Source organism: Phalacrocorax aristotelis, chromosome 13, assembly GCF_949628215.1.
Source record: "Phalacrocorax aristotelis chromosome 13, bGulAri2.1, whole genome shotgun sequence".
NCBI lineage: Eukaryota > Metazoa > Chordata > Aves > Suliformes > Phalacrocoracidae > Phalacrocorax > Phalacrocorax aristotelis.
Genome location: NC_134288.1, coordinates 7,817,847 through 7,832,355, shown reverse-complemented (window position 1 = coordinate 7,832,355; position 14,509 = coordinate 7,817,847). Strand labels below are relative to the sequence as shown.

At 50.1% G+C, this 14,509-nt stretch overlaps 1 protein-coding gene across 1 annotated transcript; it reads left to right on the top strand.

Annotated features, from left to right (window-relative positions):
• The first annotated feature begins 3,035 nt into the window (after positions 1 to 3,035).
• On the top strand, positions 3,036 to 12,065 carry LOC142064300 (thyrotropin-releasing hormone receptor-like). The gene is given in 2 exon segments (XM_075109059.1): positions 3,036 to 3,915; positions 11,670 to 12,065. Coding segments are annotated over 2 exon segments (1,182 nt in total). The 5' UTR covers positions 3,036 to 3,129.
• The last annotated feature ends 2,444 nt before the right edge of the window (positions 12,066 to 14,509 follow it).

The following is a 14,509-nucleotide window of genomic DNA, read 5'->3' as shown; positions in this document are numbered from 1 at the left end:
CCTCTCAGAACTGAATTTATTAGATGCAAGGACTCATCTTTTGGTGCTTGGGAGGCATTTCTCTGTACTTCTTCATGTATCTTTCTGAAAACCTGTGGGAGCTTTTATCACAGTGAAATTGTGCTTGGAAGTGGAATGCCCTGTTGGGCATGACGCCAAGCAGGAGTGTCACACTGCGTTCCTGCAGAGCAGGGCGGCTTCGGCCAACGTATGGCTGTATCCCGGGGACGGGGGGGTCTTCTCCCGTGGGGAGATCCTGTGAACACTTCCAGCTCCCAGCCGGCCCATCCACTTGTTGGAGGACAGGATTGACAGGATAGAGAATCCCAAATCCTCTGTAGAGGGGAAGGAGGAAGGGGAACAGAAGAAGGAAGGGCAGATATTTGGGGAAAGATACCCCCTTCCCCCCCATTTGAAAAAAACATTGTTTCCCATAAACTCATGAAAAGCAGGCACTAATGATTGTATTTCTGGGGCCTCAGCTGTCTCTGCCACAATATGCATCCAGGGGACCCCCAGCATCACTATGATACGGCAGCAGCCTGATGAACTGCTGGAAGCCTGTTTGTGTTAGAGTCACTCCAGAGCAGCGGAATATACAAACCCTTGAATTATGTGAGCAAATACACATGCTCACATTCATCCTCCTTCCCACAAACACGTGCAATAAGATTCAATCTTACCATTACTCATTTTTCTCCTGTTATGTGCTGCTGCACAACTACCCCAAGTGCCATGCAGTGGCAGAGGCTGGTTTCTGACCACTATGATCCTCAGACCTGGGTGTTCCCCAGCAGTGCCCATCACGGTCAGCACAGCACAGGGAGCTGCCAGCACTGACAGATTCCCATCTGTTGAAATAACTGTGTGCCAGCCACAGTGAGCAATATGCACGAATTGGGTATTTATTCAGCTTGGAGAAGGGCCAAGGCAGATGGGAGCAAGAGTGGGACCAGAGGGCACCTTCAGAGAGATAATGTATTGCAGCAACCAGGATTCTACACCTGTAATAACCAGGCCGTGTTCTTACCAGAAGACAGCGATGCTGATTATTACAGATAATTATAGTAATGCCTTTTGCCTGACAGCTCTCTGAGCCTTGCAAAACGGTGTGTGATGGATGCTGTTCAGACTGGTCCTTACGCAGAGGTAGGTGATGGGTGTTTCTGTAACGCGTGCTGGAACGGCTGTGAATGCGAGGGCTCAGGTAGCAGGCTCCTGGTGAGAGGCTGCAGGATGACACAGAGAGAGAAGCAGGGAAATTTGGGGTTTCAAGATGACAAAAGGATACTTTGCCTGGCTCCTGAAGAGGTGACTGCCAACTCAGTAGGTGAATACAGCCTAAACAGTGTCATTAAGCAGATGTAATTTCTAGGGGGATTTTAAAGCACATCTATTTTAAAAAAGGGAAAGGTAGAGCAAGGTGCAGCCTGGGCAGGTCTCCAAGGGCAGGGACGGGACCTGCCATGTGTCCCCAGCCAGGGGGTGTAGGGCAGAGGTGTGAGGCTGGCTGGGCATGGGCAGGCCCTGGTGCAGGCTGTCTGTGGATCCCTAAGGAAAGCGAATGGAAAGAGAAGAGAATATTTGTCCTTTATAACTGACCCAAAGATGAATGAAATGTCACAGGAGGGAGTGAAACACCACAGGGACTGTCCTCCATGGAGCCAAATGGAGGCATAAGGTTTCCCAGAGAAAAGGGGAAAATATTATTTGCCACCACAAGCCAGAGCCTTGGGACAGAGTGCTGCTCCCTAGGCTGAGGCAAAAGGCATTTTATCCACGCAGGTTTTTACAGCCCAGGCTTAGATATTTGCCTGTGAAACCCTGGACTTGAATCACCTGGCATCAGGACCATCCTTCACATTTTGGATATGTGCCTCGGTGTCTGGGATTAATGGGATTTCTCTCCCTCTAATTGAAATAAAATCTAATAAAAAAGCAAGCTTCCCCCTTGTCCTTTCCTCCACTCCACAGGTTAAGGGACCTGTTGCACTTTATCTCTGCAAATACAATTGCTCTTTCAATATGAAAATGCATTTTCTGACAGGCTGTGGGTATGTCAGGAGCAAGCACGGAGCTGGCAGCAAATTCTGGCCACTGCTGTCCACCAAGGAGATGCTGGATCTCCCAGCCTGGCTGTTGGGGAGATACCAGCTATCCCAGCCTGACCGTCAGGGAGATATGGGATCTCCCAGCCCTGGACTGGGCAAACCTTTCCCCAAGGCAGTGACACCAATGTGCTTGCTTGGGATGGGGCGCTGTAGGAAAGACAACATGAGGCGGTCGCTACTTCGTGTTTAATGGGGGGCTCCTCCGCCTCAGCCCAAAAGAAACAGGAAAGGCCATGGCTCTCTGTGGCATCACCCTGGTCCCATTCTCCTGAGGATGAGGAAGGAAGGACCCCTCATCCTCAGCTTTCCTTGCCTGGGAAGCACAATGCAGCCCGTGGCTCAGCTGGGGACACAGGGCACCCACAGTCCCGGGGTGGACCCACTCGCTGTTGGGGTGCTCTGTGGCTCTCCGTCCCCGGGGTCTCCAACCTGTCACTCCCACCCCCTGCCAGGGCTCCTTCCTCCTCCTCCTTCCTCCTCTTTCCTCCTTCCTTCTCCTCCTTCCTCCCCCCCGCTCCGGTCAGCGGTGCTGTAGGACCCGGCGGGTGCAACCGCGGGGTCGGGCGGGCGGGCAGCGGATGGGGGTCCCGGGGGCTGGGGTAGCCCTGGGGCGCCGCGGGCGGTCCGGGGGCGGGGGGGGGGGCTTGTTCTTCTCGGGGGTCCCGGCAGCTGGAGGAGGTCCTGGATGGTCCCCGGAGCTGCGGGTCCTAGGCGGTCCGGGGTGGTTCCCGGGGCTGGGGTTCCCGGGAGGTCCCGGGGACTGAGGTGGTCCTGGCCGCTCCCCGCCCCTCTCGGCGGAGGCGCGGCGGGGGAGCTTGCAGGGGAGGTGGGTGCAAGGAGCCGGGCGGCTGCAAGACTTAGGGTGAATCGTGGAAATAAGAGGAGGGAGGAGCCGGGGCGGGCGGGAAGGCGGGGAGGGGACGCGGGGGGCAGCGGGGCGCCTCGGCGCGGCTCCCGGCTCCCCCCGCTCCCCGCCGCAGGGTGCGCGGAGCTCCGCCGGGGAAGGCTTTGGGGCGCCATGGAGAACGGTTCGGCCAGCCCGGGAGCCGCGCTGGGAGGCAGCGGCAACCAGACCCTGGGCAGGATGCCCCGGCAGCCCCTGGAGCTGCAGGTGGTCACCATCCTGCTGGTGCTGCTCATCTGCGGGGTGGGTATCGTGGGCAACGTGATGGTGGTGCTGGTGGTGCTGCGCACCAAGCACATGGTGACCCCCACCAACTGCTACCTGGTGAGCCTGGCGGTGGCTGACCTCATCGTGCTGCTGGCAGCCGGGCTGCCCAACATCTCCGAAGTGGTGGCTTCTTGGGTGTATGGCTACGCCGGCTGCCTCTGCATCACCTATTTGCAGTACTTGGGCATCAACATCTCTGCCTGGTCCATCACAGCCTTCACGGTGGAGCGTTACATCGCGATCTGCCATGCCATCAAAGCGCAGCTCCTGTGCACTGTGTCCCGTGCCAAGCGCATCATCTCCTCGCTGTGGCTCTTCACCTCCCTCTATTGCCTCATGTGGTTCTTCTTGGTGGACACAACCCAGGTCACCTTCTCGGATGGGGCACAGGTCAGCTGTGGCTACCGGGTCTCCAGAAGCCTTTACATGCCCATTTACTTCTTGGATTTTGCTGTCTTCTATGTCATCCCTTTGGGGCTGGCAACTGTCCTCTACGGCCTCATTGCCCGCATCCTCTTCATGAGCCCCTTGCCCACCACCCCGCAGCACTCCTGCCTGGGCTCCACGCACCAGGGCGGCTCCCTCAAGCTCTCCTGCCAGGGCAAGAAGGGGGCCCTGAGCTCCCGCAAGCAGGTAGGGGCTCCCTGCTGAGCTGGGGCACACTGGACTGAAGGCAGTGCTGTCAAGGGGCTCAGTGCTTTGGGGGGCATTCTGGCAAGGGATGGGGTGCCCCAGTATTTTGCTTCTCTTTGTAGGGGGAGCTGGGTGGGTTGTTCTGCTGCACAGAGAGTCCTTCCCAAGCCCGGCTGGGGTCTGGCAGCACAGATGAGCTGCCCCCTGCTTTGACTGAGCTCAGTGGAGCAGGACAGGGCTCTGGCATCACTCGGGAGAGGCAGGAGTGCAGAGGTGTTTGCTGGATAATTACTTACTGATTGCCTCCCTGAGGAGGAGAGTACTGGGTCACATCACGCCAGCGGGACAGAGCTGGCATGACCCCCTGCCCTGTGAGCCCAGCCCTGGCTGCAGCCCTCTGGTCCCTGCAGCTGGGGAAGGTGCCTTGGTGTCACAGTGGTGTTTGCCTTTCGGTGACTCCTCTGTCATTCAGCTGCCTGCTCGGTCCCCAGCTCCGTCTCCTCCCTTCTCCCCCCCGCCCTTGTTCCTCCTCTTTCTCTGTACACATGGACAACTACTGTTTCTTGCCCCATCTCCTTGGATGGCTCAGCACCTGGACATGGGATTCTGTTGCCTCCTAGCTGGCTCCTTTGCAGGAGACTGTCCCATTCCAGTTTCAAACTTTGCATAGGCAGAGAAATGGGCTATTTTAAAGGAAAGGGCTGAATCTGGGAATCTGGCTTAATTCATTGAAATCAGCAGTTCTGTTGTAATTTCCAGACAGCCTGAAACAGGCTTCAGCCTTCCTAAAGTCCTCATGTTTCCAACTCAGTATCTCATTGCCTGACTTGCGCAGGAACCTCCATTCCCCAGGAGGGACAATTCAGAATCATGGCAGGGAAGTGAACAGCCCAGAGAACAGTATTTCTTCATGAACTTCTCTTTCCAGTTCAGCTTTTTCTCCCTTTTGCTCCAACGCAGAAAGGTTTAAAACAAGCCTTGACTTCTGCAAAAGTACTTGCCTGCTCTCCGGGTGTCACTGGCTGCTGTGGGAGTCTCAGGAAGGGTGTTTGGCAGCAAGGTCTCTCGATACTACAAAGCAGTACCTAAAGGTGGAGGTTGATAGACCGCTCCTTCCAGAGCAGCTGCTGCAGGGGCTGTACCACCCCCCTACAGTGCTGTGCCATGGAGTGGCCATGCTGCACACAGCTGCTCCAGCATCATTAGGATGAGTGGCTGAGGCCATTAGTCCTGATGGGGCTGGATGACGGGTGCTCCAGCTCCTGGAAACATCTTGTGCTCTCTTTTCTCTTACACCAGGAGTTCTCTCAAGACTGTTGTTATCTCCAAAAATATCTTAACATGGAAAGACTTCCCCTGGCTGGCCTGACATCACAGAGCTGGCATTATTAGGAATAAAGATGGCACTGAGTTTTTAAACTGTAAAGCAGTTTCCCAGGGCTTCCAGCTATGTTTTGTTGAATGCTTCCTTCTGATTTCACACCAGCAGCTCTTCAAACAGGCTGTGTTGAGAGTGATGGAGGAAGAACCCCAGCTGTGCCACCGGTGGCGTGTGGACTAGATGGCTGACACATGGGTTGGTGACTGTCAGGTGGATGCAGTGCTTCACTCCAGAGGTGGCTGCAGTCCAGGTTTTTCCATAAATGTCTTTCAAAAGTTGGATATGGCATAGGACATGATTGCTTCATTTTATATATAATCAGAGGGAAATTTATATGACTGTCCATAAAAATCAGAGGGGGAAAATCCAGGATGTGGGAGTTCAACTTTAACCATTTGATTCATTGCTGAGGGGTTGATCTGCTGCACGCTTAGTGTAGAAATAAGTTATCTGAGCACCAAAGCCAAGTAAAACCACATAGCTATTTTGATGAGAGTTCTGGGCAGTGCATACAGGAGTGCTTCAAGCACAACAAAGCCAGGTCCTGTCAGAGCATCTACCTTAGCATTGAAATCCAGCTGGAGGCTTTTGCTGGCGGTGCAATGGGTTGAGGCGCAGAAGCTGCAGTGAGTCATGATACGGCATCTATGAGGGAAAAAACAAAAACCCAACCACCCAGGGAGGAAGGAGGCCTCCAGAGACCCCAAGGGGTCATCACTGGATTCTGCTTGGTATTTGTCTCCCTGAGCTGGGGTGGCCAGGGCCACAGGAATGATATTTTTGGGGAGATGCTGCAGCATGCAGAACCTCAGAGGGGCAGTGGGGGAGAGCAGAGGGGAAGCGCAAGCTGAGTGCTGGGCAATGGGCAGATTGTTAAGAAAGGGATTTTAATGTGAGAAAGAAGGTAGCTGAATCCATTCATGCCAGCAGAGCTGGCAGATGGGTACGCTGGACAGGCAAAGGGGCTTAAAAGTGAGCACAGAGGAGAGCATTCCCGTGGCCAGTGGGTACCCACAGTGGGACATGTGGGCGATGGAGACAGAGGTGTATGTGCCCATGTGAAGGCACAGGGCAAAGTCTGGGAGGGCTATGGCCCCCCGTAGCACCCCCCACACCCAGATCCGTGGAACACCCCACCAACTTGGCTTTAGCAAAGCTGGGAGAGATGCACAGAAGGAACCTGAGTGGTCTTCTCGAGGCGAGGTTCACCTCCAAGGAAATCAATGCCAAAAAGCCCTCCTGCCATGGGCAGGTACGAGTCCTAAAAGGGAGTAGCCTGGACACAGGTGTCCTGTGTCATCTTTACCAGAAGAAAGGTTTCCTCTCTGATTTTCTGATAGCCATGGCATCACTGCCCTCAAAACCAGAAGAAAGTTGCAGAAGGAAGAAACACAGGTGGATCTCTACTTGGACCACTGGACACTGCTTTGCAATAGCTGATGCTGGCTGAGGCGCTCATAAGGAGTTTCCTCGCTCATTAATTACCCGTGGCTGGGGTGGAAAGGAAAGGGCAGCCTGACAGGTAATGCCACTGACCTCTCATGCTTTCCTGAGATGTGCTTACAGCCCTTGAAAATAACACCAGGAATTTCCATGGGGGCCCTTGGTAAAGGGTCTTGTCTTGAGCATCAGAAGTGAGGACACAGCATTCGAAACTACCAAAATAAGAAGTGCTGGTGGTCTCCAATCTGACAGGGTGATGAGGAGGCTGTGAAAGTGATGAATGTGCTACCAGTGGGGAAGATTGAAGTGAAGGTGCAGCTTCTTTAAAATGCAATTGCCATGTAGACTAAACCACTAAAGACACCATTAGAAATCATGGTTGTAAGTTTGGTCCAAAACAGCAATAGTGTTGCTGTCTGACAGGCTTCACATGTGCACGAGAGCTTCACAGGGCCCTGCAGACAGCAGGTTGCGTTCCAGTGATGCAGCAAAGCGGGGGTCCAACCCTGCCAACACCTTGGAGATTTTTGGGGTGATGGTGCACAAGCCTCTGCTAGATTCCCATCACAGACCAGTGGTGTGAGAGGGCAGTTTGGCTCCTGAAGGGTCTGTCAGCCAGGAGAGCAGAATGAGCCGGGAGGACAGGTGTTTGGTGTGCGTAGCTCGGGTGGTCACCCTGACCAAGGTACAGGCACCCACATTGGCGTTCGTCCTCTGGCCTCTCTTTATAGGGGAACCGGCTCTTCCAGGCACCGTGCCCAGAGTCCCCTGAGAGATGTCCAAATGGGGCTACCCCAGAGGCACCCATTTTTGTCCCTTGACTCTAAAGAGCCTGTATGGCTGGGGGTGTTTTTCTGTGGATATGCTCCTACTCAGCACCAGCACCGCACGGCTTGCTTTTCAGAGTATGAAGATGCTGCTGTTCCCTCACTGGTGCATCTAACATGTAAGGCCAGAGCAGGACAATGCAAGGCATGAGTTTACTGTATTTATCACCTATAGAAAAAAGGGCCAGAGACACAAACACCAGCCACCTCTAAGCACCTATTTCACCTGCCAGAGAGGGACCACTAGAGGGAGTGGGATTCCTAAAAAAGGATGCTGCAGTTTAGGATGATGATGCCTGGATGAGGAGGGGTGACACTGGCTGGGGAGAAGCTCTGTGACCTCCAGGACAGGGGCAAAGGCTGGACACAGCACTGCGAGAGGGGATGGGTTGGAAGGCCTGTGTGGGGATGCAAAATGCCTATCACCCTGTATGGAGTGAGAAGGATGCTCACAGTGGGTTTGCTCTAGGAATTATATCAGCCTTGGCCCATGGAGGTGGAAGATGAGCTGCCCCTTAGCTTTGGCTTAGGGACCCAGGGTGTAGTATGGGGTCTGTACAGCAGATATCCTTGGCCATCTAGGCACAACACTGGCTTATGTGCTCAAAAGTGGTTTTCAGCTAAATATCAACTGTCCTAGTAAAACATCACCTTCTGTTTACAAACCTTGTTCTTGCTTCTATCCATAGCTCCTTTACAGCTGTTGTGTGCAGACACTATGTACAACAGGGTTGCTGCAAAACACTTGTCAGAAAAATCATTGTCCCTGAGCTGGTGCTTTCCAGAGGGATGGTTTCAGGCTTCAGCAAAGCTCTGGATTTTTGGGTGCAGCTGTTTTATGGGGACATAATTCAGGACTACTCCAGTTAGGGATAAATGTCCCAAGCTCTCTTCAGTGCCGATTAGGTTAATTTTTCACACGAGCACCAGAACTAAATTTAGAGCACCTTATGTGTGCTGTAGATACTTGCCTTAGCAAGGTGGAGTGAGGAGAGGCATGGAGACAGGTTTCAGCCATGCATGCAGACAATGCTGGCGATTTCTTTCCCCACAACGGAGATATGACAGTGAGTTTGGGATAGACTGTTAGGTTTTATCCAGAGGAGACATCCTGTGTCGACACAACTTTGCACCCAGGAGAACACAGTTCGTACAGATGGTTAGTTTTAAAAGGCAACTTTCAATCCTACAGCAAGCTCAGGGCAAGGCTGCCTGTCCCAGCTTGTGGTCTGGATGCAGCGTCCTTGGGGAGCACTGAAGGCATTTAGTGAGACAGAGGTATTTAATCCTCATGGTGCTGTTTCCAGCCAGTTTCCCCTCCCAAAGAAAGACAGCTTTTTCACAGGGCTGTAGGTCGTGTAGCAGGAAGCGCTCTTTGGATGACAGCACTTTGTGGTCTTCTGTGGTCTGGAGGGAGTTGTCGGGAGCTTGCTCGAACAGGAGCTGGGCAAGTGCTGGCTGGCACTGCCGGCATTTCTGTAACAACCAGCCAAAAAGCGGGGTAGTTATGCTAAAAAGCAGATGAATCACTGGTTCTTTCCCAGACTACCTTTCTTTTTGTCTCAGAAAGGACTGGAATGAGCTTAATTTTCAGCCTTATTAGGATATGCTCCCCCTGGTGTTGTCACTCAGGTGCAGAGTTCAGCTCACTCTTCGGCAGCATCGTGGGTTCCAGTGGAGAGTTACAACTGTCAAAAAGCCAAAGATGTTTCAGTCTCAGGAGAAAGCGTGTGAGCAGTATTAATCTGTTAGCTTTAAAGGAGATGTTCTGGCTGTACAGAAACCTCCCAGCCAGAAGGGACACCTGCCAGGGAGCAGAGATAAGTGTATAAAAGCTCAGGGGTTTGTTCTTCCCAGCCCTGCAGGGTGCAACTTTGCATCTCAGGAACTGAGACAACAGCTGAGTGAGGAGTGTCTGTGTCTCAGTGAGGACTGCAGAGGTGTGCTATTTCACTTTCCCAGGACATATTTTGCAGTAATCCTGCTGCCTAGGACTGCTGAAGTTGATGGAAAGACTCCCATTAACCTTACCCCAAAGACAGCCCTTTAACATGGAGCCTTCCAGGCAGGACCAGGATGTGTTCAGTCTCTGCATAGGATGGAAAAGCACAGAGCCTGCCCTCATCTCCCAGGAGGAATAAACTGCTTAGCAAAGGGGAATTAAAATCTGACTGAAATTGTACTTAGGATCACTTAAGCTGAGGAGTTGGTTGCATTTTGCTGTAGGGTTTAGCTGTTAGCACGGTTTTGTTCAGATCAACTTCATTCAGGTTCTTGGGAAATAAACCTCAGATGCATCAAAAACATGGCAAATCTGAGAAGTGGGTCTGTGGAAGGCAGCAGTGTGGCTGAATGCTCCATCACTGCCCTATTTTCTATAAATGTAAATAGAGAAGTAGAAAATGCAGGTCCCATGCATATGCACTGTTCATGTGGTATATAGTGTTGAAGCAAAATCTATACCTTTCTGGGCTGATCTGGTATTGGGAGCAATCTGTTCCCAGGTCTTGCAGTGCTGATCACAGCAATACAGTCTCACCACTGCTGTCAGGATGCGCCTTCACTTGGCAAGGTGTGGTCAGTCCTGGATTGCCCTGCCAGCCTCCGTGGGAGGCAGCGGCTACAACCATGCTGGTACGCAGAGATTTTGACCATGGCAACTGTGTGCCGAGCAGCTGCTGTCCACTCCCAGCCTATCTGTTCAGGAGCATTTCTATAAACCAGATTATTGCCCTAGCAGTTGCACACTAGATAGGGTGACTTGAAAGCAAAAGCTCGTGAGATGACTCTGGCTCTTCTGCATCCAGCCAGCCCTTGTAAAAGGCATTGAAAAGCTCTGAAGCTACCTTTTACTGACACATCTTGTACAATCTCTCCTATTTTCCTTAAAGGCAGCAAAGTGTGGCAGCAAACATGCTGCGATCTTAGCAACAGCTCCAGCACTCACCATATCACTGCAAGTTCTTATTCTGGGAAGTGTCCTCACATTCCCATTAAACCACACAAGAAAAACACTTCTATTTTGGCCTCAGCTTGACAATAGTCCCTTTCTTGTACAGAAAGTTTTGTTACCACTACCAGACACCCCCAATTTCTACGCAAAGCATTACAGGAAGGCATAGTTGCTTGTGACTGAGTGAAAAAAGCACTCCAAGAAAAGCTGAGAGACTGTGAACGTGATCTAAGTGCTTATTCCCATACCAAGAACTGGAGTTGTTGCACAACTCCCTTTCTGACGTTTGAAACACCACTGCCTAAATATGTGTGTGGCATCAGTGTTTACTCATACTTTCCTCCTCAGGGACGTGTGTATTCTGTAAGTGTTTGCTGGAGGATGATTGTCACCTACCAGAAATAGCTGTCAAAACTATTAGGATCACTAGAGTTTCAGTACAAAAACCCATTTTCTTGAACAAGCTTTAGTCGAGCTGAGGGCAATTACTGCTCACTTCTGAATTCTCAATATCTTCTTGTTCCTAATATGTTAATGTAGTACTTCCCTAGTGTGCTGCAAATTAAAATAACCCATACCAATTAGCTAAGTAACTCCCATGTCAGCACAAGTAGCAATTTAAGACTCCAGACCGTCTCCTCTGCTCTCAGTGCTGCTCTGTACCAGGAGCCTTTCCCTGGGAACAGCATAGCTGGCACAGGAAAGCAGAAGATCCTAGGCAAGGAGCTAAAACATACCCCACGGCACCCCCAGAAGTTAGGACCCTACTTCTGTACAAGTTAGTTTCCCCCATTGATTTATTGTTATGTGCAATTTTCAAATTTGCTTTGTGGTACAGAAATTCCCATGATTATCCCAGCCCATTTTCAGGCTGGCAGATGCTTGCCTTAAAGAGCTTTAAAGGCTCTTCAACAGTAGGTGAAAACCTGTCATTTAAGGGGTTTATTTATCCAAGATTTTTTTCATGAACAAAATGGATTCAGAGAGGAATAGCCCCACAGCTTTTTGTGCCTATTTTAAACACTAAAAGAGGGATATAAGCAATATGTAGACTGAATTAGCTGTCTGCACTGTTTCTCCAGGTGAGAAGGCTCTGCTGGAGATTTAACATCGTTGACTATTTCTCTTTTTGCATATTCCCACTGGCAAGGTGACCAAAATGCTGGCTGTCGTGGTGGTCCTCTTCGCCTTTCTGTGGATGCCTTATCGCACGCTGGTGGTGGTGAACTCCTTCATGGACCCTCCATACCTGAATATCTGGTTCCTTCTCTTCTGCCGCATGTGCATCTACCTGAACAGTGCCATCAACCCCATCATCTACAACCTCATGTCACAGAAATTCAGGGCTGCCTTTAGGAAGTTATACAAGTGTGAAAAGAAGAGTGCTGAGAACCCTGCGCCGTACACCGCCCCGGTGTACTACAGTGTTATGAAGGACTATTCTCATGACAGCTCCGATCTCAACATCACCAAACAAGAAGATCTGAACAGTGTCCCTGCAACTTCAAAGAAGAACAAGCCTGCCAAATAAATCCTGGGACCCTGAAACAACGCAGGCACTGGGAGCTATGTGGCTGTATGCACCGTGTTGTGAAAGTGCCAGCAGAAATTGCTTTGGTGTTCCAGCAAGCTTAGTTTAATACCTCTCCTGGGCATTTAACAAAACAGATTCTTAGAGGCAGATTAATTTGTTTTACTTTAATGCTAATTTATTCTTGTTTGGTGAAGTGTTAGGCACAGGTCAATGTTTAGCATCTTTAAAGAAGCTGTAGTTAAATATAGCAGTGCAATGCCACTCTGTGTTACATGCAAATGCAACTGTTTGTTGTGGGCCAGAGCACTGAAAGGAAATCCAGGAAGAGGGCATTCAAGGAAACAACAACAATAAAATCCAACGAAAAGCCAAACCAACCAACCAACCAACCAACAACAAACAAACAAACAAAACCCACAAAAAACCAAAAACCAAACAAAAAACCCCCCCAACAACTTCATTCTGCTCAACCATTTTTTTTCTTTCAGGCTGACATTCACCTACTCGAATGTACATGCCTGTAACACAGACACCCTATGTGAGCTGTTCCTTTAGAGGCGTTTTAGAGTTAATGGGGACAATTAGGCACTTCCAGGAAGCGGCTCCTCTCATCTCAGCATAGTACTCCGAGGAAGACACGTACCTCAGGAGGAGATGAATGCCCCCCCCAAGATATGACTATTTCTGTCCACTGACTGTAAAGGGACTCTCTCAGGTGGAGACTCCTATGTTAGGAATAACTGAAGTTGGGTGTCATGAACCTCACCTTATGCTTCTGGCAATATTGCTGTGCTGGTAGAACATAAACCCAAGGTCCAGATGAGTTGGATTTGTTACAGAAAAATTAACAAACTAATGATGAGTGTTTCTTAAGGTAATAGTAATACTTCCATCATTGTGGTCTAAGCTTCTGGATAATTTTACTTTCTCTGCCCAAATTCCTCTAGTTGCTTTAGCTGGGTACCGTAGTCTTGTCCTGCAAACCCCAGTGTGCTGTAGCTGTGTACTGTCGAGCAGCATTGCTCTCCGTCCCAGCTATAGTCGCATTTCAATGGCAGGTGAAGCAATTCTCTTACTTCCTGAAAATAATTTGTGAAAGTCCATCAAGTGTTTTGTGGTAAGTCACACACTGACTATAAAACATTAGCCATACTCATTGCTGCTATCATCTTGTGAGCAAAGTGGAAAGTCATACCTGAGGCATCTAAGAAACCAGCCCAAGGACACTCGCCCCAGACTTGCAAGAGACTAGCTAGACTAGGAGTGAAATGTAGACGATTACACATGAGCCAAATGCTCAGACGCTTGCCAAATAAAACAAGCGTCAGCCACCAGTAACCCTCCAGTGACTGTAAAAGGTATTTGAACACCCAGTTCAGCCTCACTCTTCAACAGAGTTTTTTGCTAAACTGTAGTGTTAAACAATCTTAGAATTTTGCATACACTTTGGAAAATATCTGTGTGATATTTTTATGAGCACAGGCCATTAAATAACCGTTCTGTGTCTATGGGAAATCGCTTCCCTGGGCGAGCCAGGACAAGGCCTCACCTCTCACTGACGTGTTGGGAACTGTCCAGGATCAATTTCGCTTGATGTAGGGTGGCTTTGCATATACGATTATTATATTATGAGTTATTAAACTATCTATTTTGCCTCCAAAATAACTGAAGGAAGAGGAAAGAGAACATTGGGTTTTGCAATTATTTGAAACTGTGTGTGTTTGGAATTTAAGGATTCATGCCATTTCTGGGCTCTTTTGCGTATATTGGGAATTTAGGAACAAAGTTCCTTTTTATTGTTATTAAGGAAATTTTGCACAGAGATTTGGGATTTGCTTCTTGAAGAAAATGGAAGTGGTTATGCTATGGTGCAAGAAAATTGTTCCACATGGCAAAAGAAACTACTTGCTTGTAACAATCTTTTCTCTAGCACGGATTTTTTCCCCCCTTAGAACAGAGTTTTCCTTAGCAGCTCAGAAAGTGTCTGCAGACCAACGAGAGCAGTAAGGACCAGAGTACCTTGAAGCAACACACAGGTAAGGAAGGTGAAGGAGGAGGAAGGGGAGCTGTGGGGAAGTTGCTGGTCCCCTGAACGTGGCAAAATCCAGGACTGAGGTTTGGATGTGTCAGCTCTTACCTTTGGGTGAATCAGCTTTTACGTGGGCTGGGTTGAGGCTAACACAATTCGTTACATAGCCCAGAGCTAAGCTGGGCTCTTGTGCTAATGAGTCCTTCTTCCAACACATTGGAGTTATCTCCTCAACGCATAACACCTTCTTCCCCTTAAGCCACTCCATGCCCTGTTTAGCCAGCAGAGGAATTAATTTCCTTCATCTTCCTAGCTAACTGTGGCTTGCAGCTTCCTGGGGCATGGAGATCTGAGCTTGCAGGCACCTTTGGGTGCACATGTGCCATAGCCAGCCCTGACAGCCAGACATAGAGTGAGCAGCAGCACA